At 40.9% G+C, this 21,429-nt stretch overlaps 1 protein-coding gene across 1 annotated transcript in view; it reads left to right on the top strand.

The window, feature by feature from the left end:
• Positions 1–17,576, top strand: part of myo10 (myosin X) — a 158,221-nt gene extending 140,645 nt beyond the window's left edge. Inside the window, exons 40-45 of the mRNA XM_080777446.1 lie at positions 1,547–1,683; positions 1,984–2,104; positions 2,455–2,698; positions 3,612–3,889; positions 13,473–13,664; positions 14,072–17,576. Coding sequence (XP_080633572.1) covers positions 1,547–1,683; positions 1,984–2,104; positions 2,455–2,698; positions 3,612–3,889; positions 13,473–13,664; positions 14,072–14,182 — 1,083 coding nt within the window. The 3' untranslated portion in view covers positions 14,183–17,576. The remainder of the gene's footprint in view (positions 1–1,546; positions 1,684–1,983; positions 2,105–2,454; positions 2,699–3,611; positions 3,890–13,472; positions 13,665–14,071) is intronic.
• Positions 17,577–21,429: the final 3,853 nt, after the last annotated feature.

Here is a 21,429-nt window from a genome sequence, read left to right as displayed (position 1 = left end):
TGTATGTATCTGCAATAGCATGGAGGGTTTTCTTAAGTGAGCATGTTGGAGAGAACCAGTTAATATTCATATCTGCAGGTATATACAATTCCCTATTACTGTCTGATGCTCTGTCCACCATCAATTTACAATTTACAATTTAGGCATTTAGCAGACGCTCTTAATCCAGAGCGATTTACATTAAGCAAGAACAAAAGCACCATCTCACATACACTGCTGACTACTACTGAGAATTGGAATCCGGTAGTCTGTAACAGCAACACAGCAATATAGGTTTAATATTAGGCAAGTGGACTTGTAGCCATAGAGCTTCAATGTCACTAATTATAAGGTCATCTCTCCTCTTTACTGGAATATCATTTAAAATATAAAAAGCCACACCCCCACCATGAATATTTCTGTCTCTCCTGTAGATATTATACCCATGTACCATAAATTCCTTATCACATGTTTCATCTAAATGTGTCAGATATGGCAAGTATTCTATATCAGGGGTGCCCAAACTTTTTTCACTGAGGGCCACATACAGAAAAATATAGGAAGGGCTGGGCCACTCACTAGAGATGAGATATATCACCTCACCTGTCGTGTATTAAAGCAGGGTTTACTGCACAATGTTGTTGGCATGGCGCTGCGCCATGCTTGAAATAAATCGTGCCATGCCAAGCTGCCCAAAAAAAAGGAAGAAAAAAAAAGAAAAAAGGGGGGCTATTGAATCATGGTGTGTGTGTGATATGAAATGTCCAGTACCTCCCCCAGTGCCACCCCAGTGTCTGCCCAGTGGCTCCCCAGTACCTCCCCAGTACCTCCCCAGTGTCCCCTGAGTGTCTCCCCAGTGTCCCCTGAGTGTCTCCCCAGTGTCCCCTGAGTACCTCCCCAGTGTCCCCTGAGTACCTCCCCAGTGTCCCCCTGAGTACCTCCCCAGTGTCCCCTGAGTGCCTCCCCAGTGTGCCCCTGAGTGCCTCCCCAGTGTCCCCTGAGTACCTCCCCAGTGTCCCCCTGAGTACCTCCCCAGTGTCCCCTGAGTGCCTCCCCAGTGTGCCCCTGAGTGCCTCCCCAGTGGCTGCAGTTTCTCCCCAGTGTTTCCCCAGTGCCTCCCCAGTGTGCCCCCAGTGCCTCCCCATTGTCTCCCCAGTGCCTCCCCAGAGGCTCCCCAGTGCCCCCCCAGTGTGCCCCTGAGTGCCTCCCCAGTGCATATAGATGATTAAACTCATAAGAGCCAATGCAGTGAAGTTACTGACCAAAAGGTTTTAGCTTTCTTTTGTTTGGAGACGGTCCTAACAAGTAGGGTAAAAATGTGGTAATTTATAGTTTGCCCTTCTTTAAATCTGATGTGATTGTATTAAAATAGATTTTTTTCCACATTCAGGAGTGTAGTTTATATGTTTCTACTATGTCTAGAAAGTGTGGTCCTAACGAGGTAAGCAATAACCTGAAAAAAAAGTGTGGTCCTAAGTAGGTAAGTTATACGAGTATGTGTGTGTGTGTGTGTGTGTGTGTGTGTGTGTGTGTGTGTGTGTGTGTGTGTGCGTGCGTGCTCGTTCAGGTGGTGGAGAAGCTGATCCGCGGCCTGGCCATGGATGACAGCAGGAACATGTTCGCTCTGTTTGAACACAACGACGTTGCCGATAAAGCCATTGAGAGCCGAGCCGTGGTGGCCGATGTCCTCGCCAAGTTTGAAAAGTGAGAGGGAGAGAGAGGGTTTCATTTTACGCTTTCAAGAGTTAAATTGTTAACAACTGCATTACTTAATTTACAAGAAGTCTACACAATTAGATAATGTAGAAGAATTGTTATTTTGATCAATGTTTGCCTGTTGTCTCTTATTGTGAACAAAATCTCAACCACCAACAACAACACGTTTTGGGTCTGAGAGGCTAAATCTCATCAAATGGTGGTCCGCGGCTCAAATGCTGAGTATATAATGGACCGTGGTGTAAGAATGGTTGAAAACCACTGTCCTAACGTGTTCTGATCCTCTAGGCTTTCAGCCAGTCCAGACGAGATGAACACCGGCTGGAAGTTCTACTTCAAGCTCTACTGCTTCTTAGACACGGACAACGTTCCCAAGGACAGCGTGGAGTTCGCCTTCATGTTCGAGCAGGTAAAAGAACGCGCGTCATACTCTACCTGCAGTGCTGGGGAAAAGTACTCAAATGTTTTACTTAAGTAAAAGTGTCAATACTGCAATGTAGAAGTAAAGTCTGTTATTAAAAGTTTAGTGCATTGGCATAAAAATGTACTTAAAGTATAATTCCATGAATGAGAAAAAAAATGTTTTCTCATTCATGGAATTGTCATGAAATTCATGTATACAGGAAGTAAATTAAGGGACCCATAAAAATGTGTCCACGACGCACAAATTACACTATCAAAATAAAGGCCCCCCAAAATATCTTATTATTATATAAAGACAATGTAATAAACCCTGCTCACCCCCCCCCCCCCCCCCAGGCTCATGAAGCGGTGATTCGGGGCCGCTACCCGGCTCCAGAGGATACCCTGCAGTTCTTGGCAGCGGTGAGGCTCCAGTACCTGCTGGGTGACCACAGCCCTGGAGCCGCCGTGCCCGACATGTCCCAGCTGTTCCCCACGGCACGGCTCCGTGCGCGCGTGCACAACTCCGCCAAGAGCTTCGCGCCGGGCGCCAACGCTGCCGCGGCGGGGGCGGGGTCCACCACCTCGGGTTCGGTGCAAGGTAGATTATCTCTCTCCCATCAGTGTTGATTTTGACAGGAAATTTGGATTTAGTTTTTTTGGTCGTAGTCTTTTGAATAAAACTAGCCCTTCGCTAAACCCCACCCCAAAAAGCGATTGTCCAATGCCAATCAAAATAGTTTAGCAACCTTTGGTATGCTGGACAAGCTTACGTCACCTCATGGCTGTGTTGTTGAACACATACACACATACACATACTAATAACTGTAGTCTACTGTCTTACCGTGCATTTCATGAAACCTGCCGTCGGGCGGTCGTTAAAGTTGATTGTTGGATACTGTTTCTCCCTCTGTCATTTACTCTTATTTCTAGTTTATTGAAATAATGTCATGTACATTTGTCCAGTGTATAGCTTACTACAGGCCTGGTTGACTATATTTAGAAGACATTTTGAAGATCTTGCTACTGAATTTATTGATTATTTATATGGAGAAATCCTATCATTTATCAGGCATCTCAATGTGTGAGAAGGACAGCTTGTCTTCTCGCTGCTAGCGTGCCTATTGGACAAGGATGGGTTGGGGAGGGACTTGGCGAAGGGCTATTTTAGAGTCGATTAACACAAATCTTCGCCTCTGGGGTTCCCTGGCACCACAGGGGACCACAGCCAAACACATTTTAAGCGTCCTAAGAACAGTGTATTGCGATGTTGCTACTTCTAGAGAGAAGACTTCCGCACACCTGGCAGGCAATTTGGAGCAGGTGCGATGATGACAGAGAGTATAATCATGTGAAAGGAGGGACATCCGCACACTGCCACTTGCTGGTTCAGAGCATTTTATTGAGCAACGTTTCGGTCTTGCGACCTTCCTCAGGATGTTGCTACTTCAAAAGATTTTAAACCATGTCACATTTTGCGCTGTAAACAATAATGTCGACTGTGATTCCAACAGCGTCGGAGCGCGGCAGCGCGACTCTGGAGAAGAAGCGCTCCAGCTTCCTGGAAGGGACGCTGAGGCGGAGCTTCCGCAGCGGCTCACTGAGCCGCCAGAAGATGGAGGAGGAGAATAGCCTGGAGGCGTGGCTTCGGGAGGAGGTGGGGGCGGTGCGCACGTCCCTGATGGACAAGTGGAAGAAGCTGCAGGGCATGAACCAGGAGCAGGCCATGGTCAAGTACATGAACCTGGTCAAAGAGTGGCCCGGCTACGGATCCACCCTGTTCAACGTCGAGGTGAGATCACATACATTAATAACCCTATTATTATTAAATTGGTCAAAAGGTGGCCTGGGTATGGATCCACCCTTTTCAACGTTGAGGTTCAAGTTCAAGTTCTTTAATAATGTCCCCGGGGGGGGGGGGGCAATTTTGTTTGCAGCAGACCGTAGAGGTTTGAAATGTAAAAACAGTACAACACAGATGATCTACTGTGCAACCAGTACATGTCTGTCCTGCAGCCTCACACTAGTGTCTGTGTAAACAGACCATGTTATCACATGATAATCTTCTATTCATTAAAGCAACTGACACATTTTAGCTGTAAAGTATACTATTAGGTGATAATTTTGATTTGATTTTGTAGAACGCAATAACCCTACAAACACCCATGCTGGCTAAATCATTTCAAGGATAAGACGCAATACATTCTAAGACTTAAGGTCATTACACACTGGCGAATTAGCGACGCGATGCGAATAAGCGATCTGAAAATGCGAAATATTTGCCCGGCAAATTTATTCGCGTTTGCCTATACACCGTACACATCTATGCGACGCGTATTGTGCGATTATAGCTCCTCTCCTCTCCCTCCTCCTCTCCTCTCCTCCCCCTCCCGCTTTGGTATCCTTTCTTTAATAACCCCGTATCCAGTACTTCACAGATGGAGGGGTCCAATTAATTCGTACCGGCCCACATAGCCGGTGCAGCGTGATAATGCTCTGTCTGCAAGCAGCAGCACCGCTTGCAAGTTGCAACAACGCAAGCTTGCAACGCACGTGCTGCAAGCAGCAGCAGCAGCAACGAACGTAGCCCCATGTGAAATTGTGAACCTCGGTCACTACGCCAATTCTGTAGGTCTGAAGCTACAGAATGATCGTAGGGATCCGAGGCTACATTATATGGGGCGCAGCTGGAAGAACCACTGAAGAGAGGAGCCAGGAGTTAGCTTAGGTTGAACTCACCCACGGCGGATGCGATCCTCCTCCTCCATGACAACATGTAAACCGCGATTTTTGGATTAATATAAATAGTTTGATTTATTAGATGTTGAACAGTGAAGAGTTGAGTAGTTACTCGATCCTGCCCATGGACCATGGCAAATTAGGCTACCAATAATCGCCTCCCGCTGGCGCGGATTGTTTGATTGAATAGCAGTTTGCAACTTTGCACGAACAAGCTGTGTGGATTAAATATTGCCAATGCAGAGTTGCCGATGTCAAATCAATCATCAATGCTGGTATAAAACTGCAGGAGTGTGTTTGTGTGTGTGTGTGTGTGTGTGTGTGTGTGTGTGTGTGTGTGTGTCTGTGTGTGTGTGTGTAATAATGACGGTGTGTATGCAACTGACTGCGCACAGTGCTGTGCAGTGTGCTTTGTAGTGTGCACGGCGTGTTATACTATAGCTATTTATTCATCAACGTAGTAGCTATATAAAACGGACCCCTTTCATGGTAATTTACAAGACATATAGTGTGGCATAATATGTCTAAAGGTAACAGCCAGGCAAGCTGTATGCTGTCAGTGGAATTATTAAAGTGCCTTCCTCAACAAAAAAAAGTGTCGGGTATCCAGGCGCATATATTAATAATTAAGGTCGGGCTTGTTTCGGTTTGGACACAAAGCTGTCGGTGACGGGTTCGGTTCGGGTAGTATAAAGTCGGCCCGATCCCACCTCTATTGCGTACTGTTAGCACACCCATGTGCCATGTCCACGCTGCGCTATCCCGACCTGCGTAGCCGGACCGACGGCTGCTCTGTTGCACACCCATGTGCCATGTCCACGGCACGCACGCACGCTCGCGCAATGCGCATGCACACGCGAGCGCACACACACCCAACAGAGTTGGAGGAGGGGAGGTGTGCAACAGTGTGCTGCTGTGCTATCCCGACCTGCGTAACCGGACCGGCGGCTGCTCTGTTGACAGCTACTGTACGGTACGCCGCTGTTTATACACAGCAACAAGTTTGGGCTGCATTCTGATTGGTCAGAGCCGTTGAATTTCGCCTGCGAATGTCTGCAAAATTCGACACCAGAGCGAACAAATAAAGAGCGAAAACTGTCGCATTTTCGCACATTCGCCACTGATGTGGAAGCTTCCATTGACTTCAATTGGTTTTAAAAAAATGCGAATTATTCGCGTCGCCAATTCGCGTCGCCAATTCGCCAGTGTGTAATGACCTTTATACACTATAATAGAAAAGTGCCTTATTTTGTGTGTTTGTTTGGCCCCTTACTACCCATCGTTTTTGTCATTTCGTCATTTTTTTCAAATCTTCAAAAATGATGAAAAACTGCGCGCTATAGTATGCCGTACGATATGGGCTATAGCCCATGGTCCAAAATGATGAGAAACGAGGATAACTTTTTTTTTCAACATTTCAAAAAACATGGGCTATAACCCATCGTTTTTGTCATTTCGTCATTTTTTTCAAATCCTCAAAAATGATGAAAAACTGCGCGCTATAGTATGCCGTACGATATGGGCTATAGCCCACGGTCCAAAATGATGAGAAACGAGGCTAACTTTTTTTTTCAAAATTTCAAAAAACATGGGCTATAACCCATCGTTTTTGTCATTTCGTCATTTTTTTCAAATCCTCAAAAAGGATGAAAAACGGTGCGCTATAGTATGCCGTACGATATGGGCTATAGCCCATGGTCCAAAATGATGAGAAACGAGGATAACTTTTTTTTTCAACATTTCAAAAAACATGGGCTATAACCCATCGTTTTTGTCATTTCGTCATTTTTTTCAAATCTTCAAAAATGATGAAAAACTGCGCGCTATAGTATGCCGTACGATATGGGCTATAGCCCACGGTCCAAAATGATGAGAAACGAGGCTAACTTTTTTTTCCAAAATTTCAAAAAACATGGGCTATAACCCATCGTTTTTGTCATTTCGTCATTTTTTTCAAATCCTCAAAAAGGATGAAAAACGGTGCGCTATAGTATGCCGTACGATATGGGCTATAGCCCATGGTCCAAAATGATGAGAAACGAGGATAACTTTTTTTTTCAAAATTTCAAAAAACATGGGCTATAACCCATCGTTTTTGTCATTTCGTCATTTTTTTCAAATCTTCAAAAATGATGAAAAACTGCGCGCTATAGTATGCCGTACGATATGGGCTATAGCCCACGGTCCAAAATGATGAGAAACGAGGCTAACTTTTTTTTTCAAAATTTCAAAAAACATGGGCTATAACCCATAGTTTTTGTCATTTCGTCATTTTTTTCAAATCCTCAAAAAGGATGAAAAACGGTGCGCTATAGTATGCCGTACGATATGGGCTATAGCCCATGGTCCAAAATGATGAGAAACGAGGATAACTTTTTTTTTCAAAATTTCAAAAAACATGGGCTATAACCCATCGTTTTTGTCATTTCGTCATTTTTTTCAAATCTTCAAAAATGATGAAAAACTGCGCGCTATAGTATGCCGTACGATATGGGCTATAGCCCACGGTCCAAAATGATGAGAAACGAGGCTAACTTTTTTTTTCAAAATTTCAAAAAACATGGGCTATAACCCATCGTTTTTGTCATTTCGTCATTTTTTTCAAATCTTCAAAAATGATGAAAAACTGCGCGCTATAGTATGCCGTACGATATGGGCTATAGCCCATGGTCCAAAATGATGAGAAACGAGGATAACTTTTTTTTTCAAAATTTCAAAAAACATGGGCTATAACCCATCGTTTTTGTCATTTCGTCATTTTTTTCAAATCCTCAAAAAGGATGAAAAACGGTGCGCTATAGTATGCCGTACGATATGGGCTATAGCCCATGGTCCAAAATGATGAGAAACGAGGATAACTTTTTTTTTCAAAATTTCAAAAAACATGGGCTATAACCCATCGTTTTTGTCATTTCGTCATTTTTTTCAAATCTTCAAAAATGATGAAAAACTGCGCGCTATAGTATGCCGTACGATATGGGCTATAGCCCACGGTCCAAAATGATGAGAAACGAGGCTAACTTTTTTTTTCAAAATTTCAAAAAACATGGGCTGTAACCCATCGTTTTTGTCATTTCGTCATTTTTTTCAAATCCTCAAAAAGGATGAAAAACGGTGCGCTATAGTATGCCGTACGATATGGGCTATAGCCCATGGTCCAAAATGATGAGAAACGAGGATAACTTTTTTTTTCAAAATTTCAAAAAACATGGGCTATAACCCATCGTTTTTGTCATTTCGTCATTTTTTTCAAATCTTCAAAAATGATGAAAAACTGCGCGCTATAGTATGCCGTACGATATGGGCTATAGCCCACGGTCCAAAATGATGAGAAACGAGGCTAACTTTTTTTTTCAAAATTTCAAAAAACATGGGCTATAACCCATCGTTTTTGTCATTTCGTCATTTTTTTCAAATCCTCAAAAAGGATGAAAAACGGTGCGCTATAGTATGCCGTACGATATGGGCTATAGCCCATGGTCCAAAATGATGAGAAACGAGGATAACTTTTTTTTTCAAAATTTCAAAAAACATGGGCTATAACCCATCGTTTTTGTCATTTCGTCATTTTTTTCAAATCCTCAAAAAGGATGAAAAACGGTGCGCTATAGTATGCCGTACGATATGGGCTATAGCCCATGGTCCAAAATGATGAGAAACGAGGATAACTTTTTTTTTCAAAATTTCAAAAAACATGGGCTATAACCCATCGTTTTTGTCATTTCGTCATTTTTTTCAAATCTTCAAAAATGATGAAAAACTGCGCGCTATAGTATGCCGTACGATATGGGCTATAGCCCACGGTCCAAAATGATGAGAAACGAGGCTAACTTTTTTTTTCAAAATTTCAAAAAACATGGGCTATAACCCATCGTTTTTGTCATTTCGTCATTTTTTTCAAATCCTCAAAAAGGATGAAAAACGGTGCGCTATAGTATGCCGTACGATATGGGCTATAGCCCATGGTCCAAAATGAAGAGATACGAGGATAACTTTTTTTTTCAAAATTTCAAAAAACATGGGCTATAACCCATCGTTTTTGTCATTTCGTCATTTTTTTCAAATCTTCAAAAATGATGAAAAACTGCGCGCTATAGTATGCCGTACGATATGGGCTATAGCCCACGGTCCAAAATGATGAGAAACGAGGCTAACTTTTTTTTTCAAAATTTCAAAAAACATGGGCTATAACCCATCGTTTTTGTCATTTCGTCATTTTTTTCAAATCCTCAAAAAGGATGAAAAACGGTGCGCTATAGTATGCCGTACGATATGGGCTATAGCCCATGGTCCAAAATGATGAGAAACGAGGATAACTTTTTTTTTCAAAATTTCAAAAAACATGGGCTATAACCCATCGTTTTTGTCATTTCGTCATTTTTTTCAAATCTTCAAAAATGATGAAAAACTGCGCGCTATAGTATGCCGTACGATATGGGCTATAGCCCACGGTCCAAAATGATGAGAAACGAGGCTAACTTTTTTTTTCAACATTTCAAAAAACATGGGCTATAACCCATCGTTTTTGTCATTTCGTCATTTTTTTCAAATCCTCAAAAAGGATGAAAAACGGTGCGCTATAGTATGCCGTACGATATGGGCTATAGCCCATGGTCCAAAATGATGAGAAACGAGGATAACTTTTTTTTTCAAAATTTCAAAAAACATGGGCTATAACCCATCGTTTTTGTCATTTCGTCATTTTTTTCAAATCTTCAAAAATGATGAAAAACTGCGCGCTATAGTATGCCGTACGATATGGGCTATAGCCCACGGTCCAAAATGATGAGAAACGAGGCTAACTTTTTTTTTCAAAATTTCAAAAAACATGGGCTGTAACCCATCGTTTTTGTCATTTCGTCATTTTTTTCAAATCCTCAAAAAGGATGAAAAACGGTGCGCTATAGTATGCTGTACGATATGGGCTATAGCCCATGGTCCAAAATGATGAGAAACGAGGATAACTTTTTTTTTCAAAATTTCAAAAAACATGGGCTATAACCCATCGTTTTTGTCATTTCGTCATTTTTTTCAAATCTTCAAAAATGATGAAAAACTGCGCGCTATAGTATGCCGTACGATATGGGCTATAGCCCACGGTCCAAAATGATGAGAAACGAGGCTAACTTTTTTTTTCAAAATTTCAAAAAACATGGGCTATAACCCATCGTTTTTGTCATTTCGTCATTTTTTTCAAATCCTCAAAAAGGATGAAAAACGGTGCGCTATAGTATGCCGTACGATATGGGCTATAGCCCATGGTCCAAAATGATGAGAAACGAGGATAACTTTTTTTTTCAAAATTTCAAAAAACATGGGCTATAACCCATCGTTTTTGTCATTTCGTCATTTTTTTCAAATCCTCAAAAAGGATGAAAAACGGTGCGCTATAGTATGCCGTACGATATGGGCTATAGCCCATGGTCCAAAATGATGAGAAACGAGGATAACTTTTTTTTTCAAAATTTCAAAAAACATGGGCTATAACCCATCGTTTTTGTCATTTCGTCATTTTTTTCAAATCTTCAAAAATGATGAAAAACTGCGCGCTATAGTATGCCGTACGATATGGGCTATAGCCCACGGTCCAAAATGATGAGAAACGAGGCTAACTTTTTTTTTCAAAATTTCAAAAAACATGGGCTATAACCCATCGTTTTTGTCATTTCGTCATTTTTTTCAAATCCTCAAAAAGGATGAAAAACGGTGCGCTATAGTATGCCGTACGATATGGGCTATAGCCCATGGTCCAAAATGAAGAGATACGAGGATAACTTTTTTTTTCAAAATTTCAAAAAACATGGGCTATAACCCATCGTTTTTGTCATTTCGTCATTTTTTTCAAATCTTCAAAAATGATGAAAAACTGCGCGCTATAGTATGCCGTACGATATGGGCTATAGCCCACGGTCCAAAATGATGAGAAACGAGGCTAACTTTTTTTTTCAAAATTTCAAAAAACATGGGCTATAACCCATCGTTTTTGTCATTTCGTCATTTTTTTCAAATCCTCAAAAAGGATGAAAAACGGTGCGCTATAGTATGCCGTACGATATGGGCTATAGCCCATGGTCCAAAATGATGAGAAACGAGGATAACTTTTTTTTTCAAAATTTCAAAAAACATGGGCTATAACCCATCGTTTTTGTCATTTCGTCATTTTTTTCAAATCTTCAAAAATGATGAAAAACTGCGCGCTATAGTATGCCGTACGATATGGGCTATAGCCCACGGTCCAAAATGATGAGAAACGAGGCTAACTTTTTTTTTCAACATTTCAAAAAACATGGGCTATAACCCATCGTTTTTGTCATTTCGTCATTTTTTTCAAATCCTCAAAAAGGATGAAAAACGGTGCGCTATAGTATGCCGTACGATATGGGCTATAGCCCATGGTCCAAAATGATGAGAAACGAGGATAACTTTTTTTTTCAAAATTTCAAAAAACATGGGCTATAACCCATCGTTTTTGTCATTTCGTCATTTTTTTCAAATCCTCAAAAAGGATGAAAAACGGTGCGCTATAGTATGCCGTACGATATGGGCTATAGCCCATGGTCCAAAATGATGAGAAACGAGGATAACTTTTTTTTTCAAAATTTCAAAAAACATGGGCTATAACCCATCGTTTTTGTCATTTCGTCATTTTTTTCAAATCTTCAAAAATGATAAAAAACTGCGCGCTATAGTATGCCGTACGATATGGGCTATAGCCCACGGTCCAAAATGATGAGAAACGAGGCTAACTTTTTTTTTCAAAATTTCAAAAAACATGGGCTATAACCATAGAGTATTAAAAGGATAGAGACTAAACTAGAGCGAAGCTCCGCCCCCTCCGCTATTCATGTCAGTGGAAGTTGCTCAGTGGCGTTTTGAAGCACCCGGAAGGCTGCCGGAAGTACCGTCTTTTCGCTGATTCAGCATTTCACTTCCGCATTTGGACACCAAATTTTGGTGTCCAAATGCGGAAGTGCACCCAGAGTGCACCTGGGCTTTACATTGGGCGCTCGGTTGCACGGGGTTTCCTCGTCAAGAATCCACGGCTCCGCCTGCAGTCCTTCCTCTTACCACTAGGGACCAGCGCTTCAACATTGGAGTGCCTAGCTGGCCCCTTGGCTATAACCCATCGTTTTTGTCATTTCGTCATTTTTTTCAAATCCTCAAAAAGGATGAAAAACGGTGCGCTATAGTATGCCGTACGATATGGGCTATAGCCCATGGTCCAAAATGATGAGAAACGAGGATAACTTTTTTTTTCAAAATTTCAAAAAACATGGGCTATAACCCATCGTTTTTGTCATTTCGTCATTTTTTTCAAATCTTCAAAAATGATGAAAAACTGCGCGCTATAGTATGCCGTACGATATGGGCTATAGCCCACGGTCCAAAATGATGAGAAACGAGGCTAACTTTTTTTTTCAAAATTTCAAAAAACATGGGCTATAACCCATCGTTTTTGTCATTTCGTCATTTTTTTCAAATCTTCAAAAATGATGAAAAACTGCGCGCTATAGTATGCCGTACGATATGGGCTATAGCCCACGGTCCAAAATGATGAGAAACGAGGCTAACTTTTTTTTTCAAAATTTCAAAAAACATGGGCTATAACCCATCGTTTTTGTCATTTCGTCATTTTTTTCAAATCCTCAAAAAGGATGAAAAACGGTGCGCTATAGTATGCCGTACGATATGGGCTATAGCCCACGGTCCAAAATGATGAGAAACGAGGCTAACTTGTTTTTTCAAAATTTCAAAAAACATGGGCTATAACCCATCGTTTTTGTCATTTCGTCATTTTTTTCAAATCCTCAAAAAGGATGAAAAACGGTGCGCTATAGTATGCCGTACGATATGGGCTATAGCCCATGGTCCAAAATGATGAGAAACGAGGATAACTTTTTTTTTCAAAATTTCAAAAAACATGGGCTATAATACCAGGAAGCCCCCTTTTGTGCCATATTTGGAGACAATTGGACAACTGGTGTGCTGTGGCAAGGCGGGGACACACACACACACACACACACAAACACAATCCATTGCTTCTTAATTAAAACAGCAAGATGAGAATCCTCTTGTGCCAAATCACAGCACACGTCTCAAGACACGTTTCCATGTGTAGCACTGACCGTATAGCAGACCTAACATGACCCTCATCAGCTTAGCGATGGTGGGGAGCACAAAACTTCCCTTTAACGGGAAGAATCCTCCAGCTAAACCTGATTCCTACTGAGAGGGCCATCTGCCTTCACCATAGAGAGGGTGGGGGGGGGGGGTGGGGGGGTCCTTCATTGGTCCCATGAGGGAAATTGCAGTTGCCAAAGACAGTAAGATACAGATTACAAGACAAGAAAAACTATATTGTAGACAAAATTAACGGATTTAGTAATTGACTAAAACTATAACTAAGCCTTGCCGAGCCATATAGACATTTCGGCCATTTGAAAATAGCTGATCTACAAGCTAAGAAATGCCATAAATAAAAAGGTTGTGAATGCAAAGCACTGTGAGCTTGTAGATAGGCTATTGTCATTATTTTGGGTCCCGTGGAGACATAAAATGTCTCTCTTGGGGTCACGACTAAAAAGGTTTGGGAACCACTGTGTTCATGTGTGTTCCTGTATTGTATTCTGTTGCAGTGTCGTGACGGATCGTTCCCAGCAGACCTGTGGCTGGGCGTCAGCAGAGAAGCCATCTCGGTGTACAAGCGAGGAGAGCCCTGGCCTCTGGAGGTCTTCCCTTACGAACAGATCCTCTCCTTCGGCGCTCCGCTGCCCAACGCCTACAAGATCGCTGTGGAAGGACGAGAACTGCTCTTTGAAACCCCTCTGGTATGGATCTGATCTCATTTGGTTTTTAACCAAAAAATATAATTAATTCATATTTAAGGATATGATATACTATATTTAATAAATACTTTCCCAGAGAATAAAAATATTTATGGTCTTGATGATTCACCAGGAACCTGGGTGGCTTGATTCTACGCTTAAAATAATAAATTGTTCAGGAAGGGTTGCCAATTTCGTCCAATTTATCCTGCATCCTGCATGGGTTCTTTCTCCTGATTGGATGAAATTGGTATCCTGACCTGAAGTGTATTTTCTGTAAAGAGCTGGAGAGAACCAAAATACAAGATCACTTTTATCCGCTTTAATATATGTCTTAACTTTTAGTCCATATAAAATGTAAGCATAAAATAAAACTAAATTGTTTAACAACATTGTCTTTCTTTCTCCAGGTGATGGATATCGCTAAGCTAATGAAAGCGTACATCAGCATGATCGTCAAGAAGCGCTACAGCAACTGTCAATCAGTCAGCAGCCACGGCAGCCAATCCAGTGCCTGGTGACTGGTGAGGCATCTGGCCCCACCCAGAGTACACACCCACTAACCCCTCCCCTCTCCCCTCCTTATAACCATTCACCACTTTCACCAGCGGAGGTTGCTATGGAGGCCGAGCAGCATCGGCCAATAATCGCAGGCCAAGCAAGGACGACTATATCCTCAGCATTTCTGGACGAAGCAGAGTTCGGAAAGCATTTGTGGACATTCAAATGCTCGAGTTAAACTTGGTTGTGTGCCGATGCGTGGAAGCAGGCCACGCAACTGCGTAAACATCCGGCTTACGGAGCAGGAGAGGAAATGACGTCTGGGTTTGAGCTGGATTCAAACCTGTGATGTCACGCAACACTCTGGACATTCCGTACGGTCAGGGTTCATGGTTCGATTCCAGAGGCAGTCAATCAAAGTGACCTTGAGCAAGGGCACTTAACCCCTGTACCAGCTCTTTCGTACAGCACGCCAATCTCTGGCTATAAGACTGTCAAATGAAATGCCTTCGATTATGGCGAACAACCACAGACTGTGCTGTTAATGTTAACCAGCTAGCTCTATGTTTGTCATGCTAACTTAATGGTCTGTACGCTATTGGTTCAAGGCTTTGTTTCAGATTGCAGCCAAATCTGATTTGTTTGTCAAAACTGGTATTTAGGACTGACTGTTAATTTGCAAGTCATCAGCTCGGATTTGTCTATTCATACGTCGCCAAAAACAGCAGAGCTCAGAGCTTGGCTATTTTCCGCAACCAATCGTATGACGAGGTAGAAATCAGGCTTCAGTGTTAGATTGTCCGGAATCTTTCAGAAATCATATTGAATCAACATGAATCATATTTTCAACCACTGTGATTCTGATTTGCAAACAAGTTTTTTTCCTTCTTGCTGTTCTGACTTGATTAAAATCTGATTCCAATGAAGATCGGCCAAAAATCTGAGTTGCGCTGCCATGTGTGACCATAGCATTTAGTGTTACTGAAACTGTACTATATTATTTACACCCAGGAGGGTTGGGGACGAGGAGCGCTTGTTTCGTGTGTACCTCAATGCCCTTAAATCACTTGGCGACAAGGCAGGCGTACACATACACACGAGCCAAGAACCACGAGGGGAGCGAGTGGCCATGACAAAAGCATGCTGCTAAGTACTTGTCGGCGAACAAGGACTGAATAGTGAGTCGTGTGAGGCAAAAGGAGTGCTTCCTTCCTGCCGGCTCAGCCATTAGCGGGCCAAGTCTTCCTCAGCTGTCCTAGGGGAAAGCGCTTGTGTGCGTGCGTGGGTGTGTGTGTTGGGGCAGAAAGAATGTTAAAAAAACCTAAAAGGAAGTCAGAAAAGACAGAAACTGTTAAAAGGTCTTAGGAATTCTCTGGGACTCTCGTTAAGGACTGTATCTGCAGGTTATGTAAATAATTTGCAGCCAGAGTTCGGTGTCCAGCACTTCAAGTGGGATCGTATTTACGAGGACTTAAGGAGGTCATTAAAGTGCCTGGTGATGTCACGAATACATATACCGGTAATGATGATGCTTTTGGTTCAGGTGTGCCCCTCAAATACCACTTCTGTTCAGAAAGGTGCTGCGTTATCCCTTGAAACAACCACAGGTTTGTACCAGGTCAGCCTTATCCCATTAAGACATGAGATCAGATTCCCTCTTCTTTAAAATGTCTTCTAAATCTTTTCTGAAAAACATATCAGCGGTGCTCAAACATTTTCAAGGACTTACAGAATTATCTGTATTATTGGCCCCCCAGACCCCCATCTGAAGATATTTTGTTCCAGGGACCCACAGAAGCAAATATTTGAGTTAAAAAAGTTTGCTGTGAAAGAATATATATTCAAAGATTTGCACACATTTTCAGCTTGTTATGAACAACTATTTTTCAATAGCTAAAGTAGAAAATAATTGGTTAATGTAGTTAAACGCTAAAGTGACACAGTTGCGTTCCTGGTCTTAATGGGTTAGATCTAACATTTTGTCGCTGTCGGTGGAAACCTTGTCTGTGACTGGGATCCAGTGTAGTTATTAATTAATCACAGGCTCTTGTTAATACTTTTCTTTGTTTCAATATTTATAATACCAACAGACTCACTTTACCACTTTCAACCTGGCAGACCTATTATGGTCATGTCATAGTCGAAAATGTTCAATTACAAAAAAGATCTGCATCGCATCCGCAGCACTATGACAAAATATTAAATAGGGCATTAACTTGTCAAAACAATGCAACAAGGTTTCTTCTAGACAGTGATGAAAATGATATCTGTCTTCAATCTAACATTCAGTCATTTGTCAAAAGCATGGCGCCACGTTGAACCCTTATCAAACCAAAGAGCAATGACACTGTCGAGGGTGGAAAACCACAGATTCTTTTCCTAGCGATTGTTCTGTCGATTACTTTGAGACACAGATTGAGTAGATGGAAATTATACCATTTTACAATGAGCATTAATGAGGACCAATTATGCGAACATATGGTTGAAAATAGGTGAAGTGCTCATTTGCTCATTGTGTGCGTGATGCAGCCTGGTTCCATATTTAAAACCCCTGTGGTCACAGTAGTGTGAGCCCAGCTTTAAAGGCTGCTATAGAGAGTATGTTTAAGTCATGGGGCCTCCTCGTCTCTCCAGCCCTTTAATAAACCCAAAATACATTTTCAGGTGGTTTACATTTTTCATCCAATGAGGAGAGCAAACCACACAAAGACTGTTCACGTTTCGCTTGTTTTGTTTATTTGTTTCATCACTTCCAATTTCACTTGTTTATCCTATATCCTCAGTATGAGTTGTCTCTCCTGATTGGATGAAATTGGTATTCCTCTGAAAATGTGTTTTCCGTTTACGAAAGACCTGGTTATTGAACAAACAATCTACTGTATAGCAATAATTACCATCTGAATTTAGAACTATTTAATACTTATTTTAACACTAGACAGACAGTACAGTATCATAAAAACCTGTTCAGAATGCAGTACAGTACAATATCTTAAACAAAGTGCCAGCCTTCAGCATTTCAGTGGAATCACCGCTGGCGGTAGCTCCATTCCAAAGATAACCGTGTTTGTTCAGGTTTCCTAACTCAGTGCCTTCTTGTATATAATGTACACTTCCTTTATATTCATCCATTTGGGGTTCTTTTTTATTATAAATGTGCAATGTTATATAAATATTATATATTATATAATCAGTGGCTGTACATTTTATAAGTCTTTGCCTTCTCTCTTTTTTCTTTCTTGATCTATGATGACCACACAGTGATTTTGTTGAGGTGATGTTTAAGGTATATTTTGTTTTCTTTCCGGACGTACAGAGAAGCAAAGTGATGAACAGTATACCAGTGTCTTGTTTTGTTTGTGTATTAGCTTTGTTACTGAAACGATGATTCTAACAATAAACATATATACATATTTATTCTGGGGTTCCATTTATGGTTTTTGCCACTATGACCTTTTTAGAATGTTTTTGATCCAAAATTTCCGCAATTTCCAATTTCCCCAATTTCCGCAATTTCCGCAATTCCGCAATTTGACAAAAAAAGTTATCTGCAATTTCCGCAATTTCCGCAATTTCCAATTTCCCCAATTTCCGCAATTTCCAATTTCCGCAATTTCCATTTCCGCAATTTCCTCAATTTCCTCAATTTCCATTTCCGCGATTTCCGCAATTTCCGCAATTTCCATTTCCGCATTTCCGCAATTTCCATTTCCACCATTTCCGCAATTACAATTTCCGCAATTTCCGCAATTTTTGCAATTTCCATTTCCATTTCCAACTATTAATTTCTGGGCTGCTTTAAAGTTGTCCTTCTGGAAATCAGTGTGAGGAAATTTGAAAAAATGAAAAAAACGATGGGTTATAGCCCATGTTTTTTGACATGAGTCTTTGCCGGTTTGAACCGGCACACTTCTACTAGGTATACTACGGATATCATTTGACTTATCCACTGGGCCATTGAGGCACACAAACATGGTGAATTTCTGGGCTGCTTTAAAGTTGTCCTTCTGAAAGTCAGTGTGCAAAGCAAAGTGTCACATAGCCACATGACTAATGTGGGATTCGAACCCTGGACCTGTGGATGACAAGTACAGCCACTCATCACACTGAGCTAACTGCTGGTTACTACAACACAGCTTTTCTGTGCTAGTTGATGTTAGTGTGGAATGCAAAGTGTCAGTAAAGAATGGGGTGGGATTGGCCCCTTTATTTTTTTGTTTGAACCTGAGTGGGCTTTGAACCCACCATCTCCCGATCATGTGGCAGCATTCTAACACACTGAGCTACTGGCTCCAGACAATTCACACTTATTTTTTGTTTCTTTTGTTCTTCTGTAAACTCATAAAGTTTTTCACTCCGTGAGATCAGCCAAAGAGTCGAAGGGTTTCTGTACCTCATTTGAACTGCCTAAATCCAGGATTGAAACAGGGACCGACCTTTAAATCTTCAGCAGGTTCGAACTTGATGCAGTTGAGAATGTCTGACTTAACCCACCTTTCAGAATATAGAGGTTCTTTAGGTTAAAAAACAATGCACACTTTCGACATAAAAGCCCTAAAGAAACAAGTGTAATTGGTGGAGGTGCTCTAGGTGATCGAGTTCTAGCGTGGCTACCAAGCCCATATCGTACGGCATACTATAGCGCGCCGTTTTTCATCATTTTTGAGGATTTGAAAAAAATGACAAAATGACACAAACGATGGGTTATAGCCCATGTTTTTGAAATTTTGAAAAAAAAAGTTAGCCTCGTTTCTCATCATTTTGGACCATGGGCTATAGCCCATATCGTACGGCATACTATAGCGCGCCGTTTTTCATCATTTTTGAGCATTTGAAAAAAATGACAAAATGACAAAAACGATGGGTTATAGCCCATGTTTTTTGAAATTTTGAAAAAAAAAGTTAGCCTCGTTTCTCATCATTTTGGACCATGGGCTATAGCCCATATCGTACGGCATACTATAGCGCGCCGTTTTTCATCATTTTTGACGATTTAAAAAAAATGACAAAATGACAAAAACGATGGGTTATAGCCCATGTTTTTGAAATTTTGCAAAAAAAAAATTAGCCTCGTTTCTCATCATTTTGGACCATGGGCTATAGCCCATATCGTACGGCATACTATAGCGCGCCGTTTTTCATCATTTTTGAGGATTTGAAAAAAATTACAAAATGACAAAAACGATGGGTTATAGCCCATGTTTTTTGAAATTTTGAAAAAAAAAGTTAGCCTCGTTTCTCATCATTTTGGACCATGGGCTATAGCCCATATCGTACGGCATACTATAGCGCGCCGTTTTTCATCATTTTTGATGATTTGAAAAAAATGACAAAATGACAAAAACGATGGGTTATAGCCCATGCTTTTGAAATTTTGAAAAAAAAAGTTAGCCTCGTTTCTCATCATTTTGGACCATGGGCTATAGCCCATATCGTACGGCATACTATAGCGCGCCGTTTTTCATCAATTTTGAGGATTTGAAAAAAATGACAAAAACGATGGGTTATAGCCCATGTTTTTTGAAATTTTGAAAAAAAAGGTTAGCCTCGTTTCTCATCATTTTGGACCATGGGCTATAGCCCATATCGTACGGCATACTATAGCGCGCCGTTTTTCATCATTTTTGACGATTTGAAAAAAATGACAAAATGACAAAAACGATGGGTTATAGCCCATGTTTTTTGAAATTTTGAAAAAAAAAGTTAGCCTCGTTTCTCATCATTTTGGACCATGGGCTATAGCCCATATCGTACGGCATACTATAGCGCGCCGTTTTTCATCATTTTTGACGATTTGAAAAAAATGACGAAATGACAAAAACGATGGGTTATAGCCCATGCTTTTGAAATTTTGAAAAAAAAAGTTAGCCTCGTTTCTCATCATTTTGGACCATGGGCTATAGCCCATATCGTACGGCATACTATAGCGCGCCGTTTTTCATCATTTTTGAGGATTTGAAAAAAATGACAAAATGACAAAAACGATGGGTTATAGCCCATGTTTTTTGAAATTTTGCAAAAAAAAAATTAGCCTCGTTTCTCATCATTTTGGACCATGGGCTATAGCCCATATCGTACGGCATACTATAGCGCGCCGTTTTTCATCATTTTTGAGGATTTGAAAAAAATTACAAAATGACAAAAACGATGGGTTATAGCCCATGTTTTTTGAAATTTTGAAAAAAAAAGTTAGCCTCGTTTCTCATCATTTTGGACCATGGGCTATAGCCCATATCGTACGGCATACTATAGCGCGCCGTTTTTCATCATTTTTGATGATTTGAAAAAAATGACAAAATGACAAAAACGATGGGTTATAGCCCATGCTTTTGAAATTTTGAAAAAAAAAGTTAGCCTCGTTTCTCATCATTTTGGACCATGGGCTATAGCCCATATCGTACGGCATACTATAGCGCGCCGTTTTTCATCAATTTTGAGGATTTGAAAAAAATGACAAAAACGATGGGTTATAGCCCATGTTTTTTGAAATTTTGAAAAAAAAGGTTAGCCTCGTTTCTCATCATTTTGGACCATGGGCTATAGCCCATATCGTACGGCATACTATAGCGCGCCGTTTTTCATCATTTTTGATGATTTGAAAAAAATGACAAAATGACAAAAACGATGGGTTATAGCCCATGCTTTTGAAATTTTGAAAAAAAAAGTTAGCCTCGTTTCTCATCATTTTGGACCATGGGCTATAGCCCATATCGTACGGCATACTATAGCGCGCCGTTTTTCATCAATTTTGAGGATTTGAAAAAAATGACAAAAACGATGGGTTATAGCCCATGTTTTTTGAAATTTTGAAAAAAAAGGTTAGCCTCGTTTCTCATCATTTTGGACCATGGGCTATAGCCCATATCGTACGGCATACTATAGCGCGCCGTTTTTCATCATTTTTGACGATTTGAAAAAAATGACAAAATGACAAAAACGATGGGTTATAGCCCATGTTTTTTGAAATTTTGAAAAAAAAAGTTAGCCTCGTTTCTCATCATTTTGGACCATGGGCTATAGCCCATATCGTACGGCATACTATAGCGCGCCGTTTTTCATCATTTTTGACGATTTGAAAAAAATGACAAAATGACAAAAACGATGGGTTATAGCCCATGTTTTTTGAAATTTTGAAAAAAAAAGTTAGCCTCGTTTCTCATCATTTTGGACCATGGGCTATAGCCCATATCGTACGGCATACTATAGCGCGCCGTTTTTCATCATTTTTGACGATTTGAAAAAAATGACGAAATGACAAAAACGATGGGTT

The sequence above is a fragment of the Protomyctophum bolini genome (assembly GCF_963924005.1).
Source record: "Protomyctophum bolini genome assembly, chromosome: 12".
Lineage (NCBI taxonomy): Eukaryota > Metazoa > Chordata > Actinopteri > Myctophiformes > Myctophidae > Protomyctophum > Protomyctophum bolini.
The sequence above is the reverse complement of the archived record's forward strand: the minus strand, read 5'-3'. Positions and strand labels throughout refer to the sequence as shown.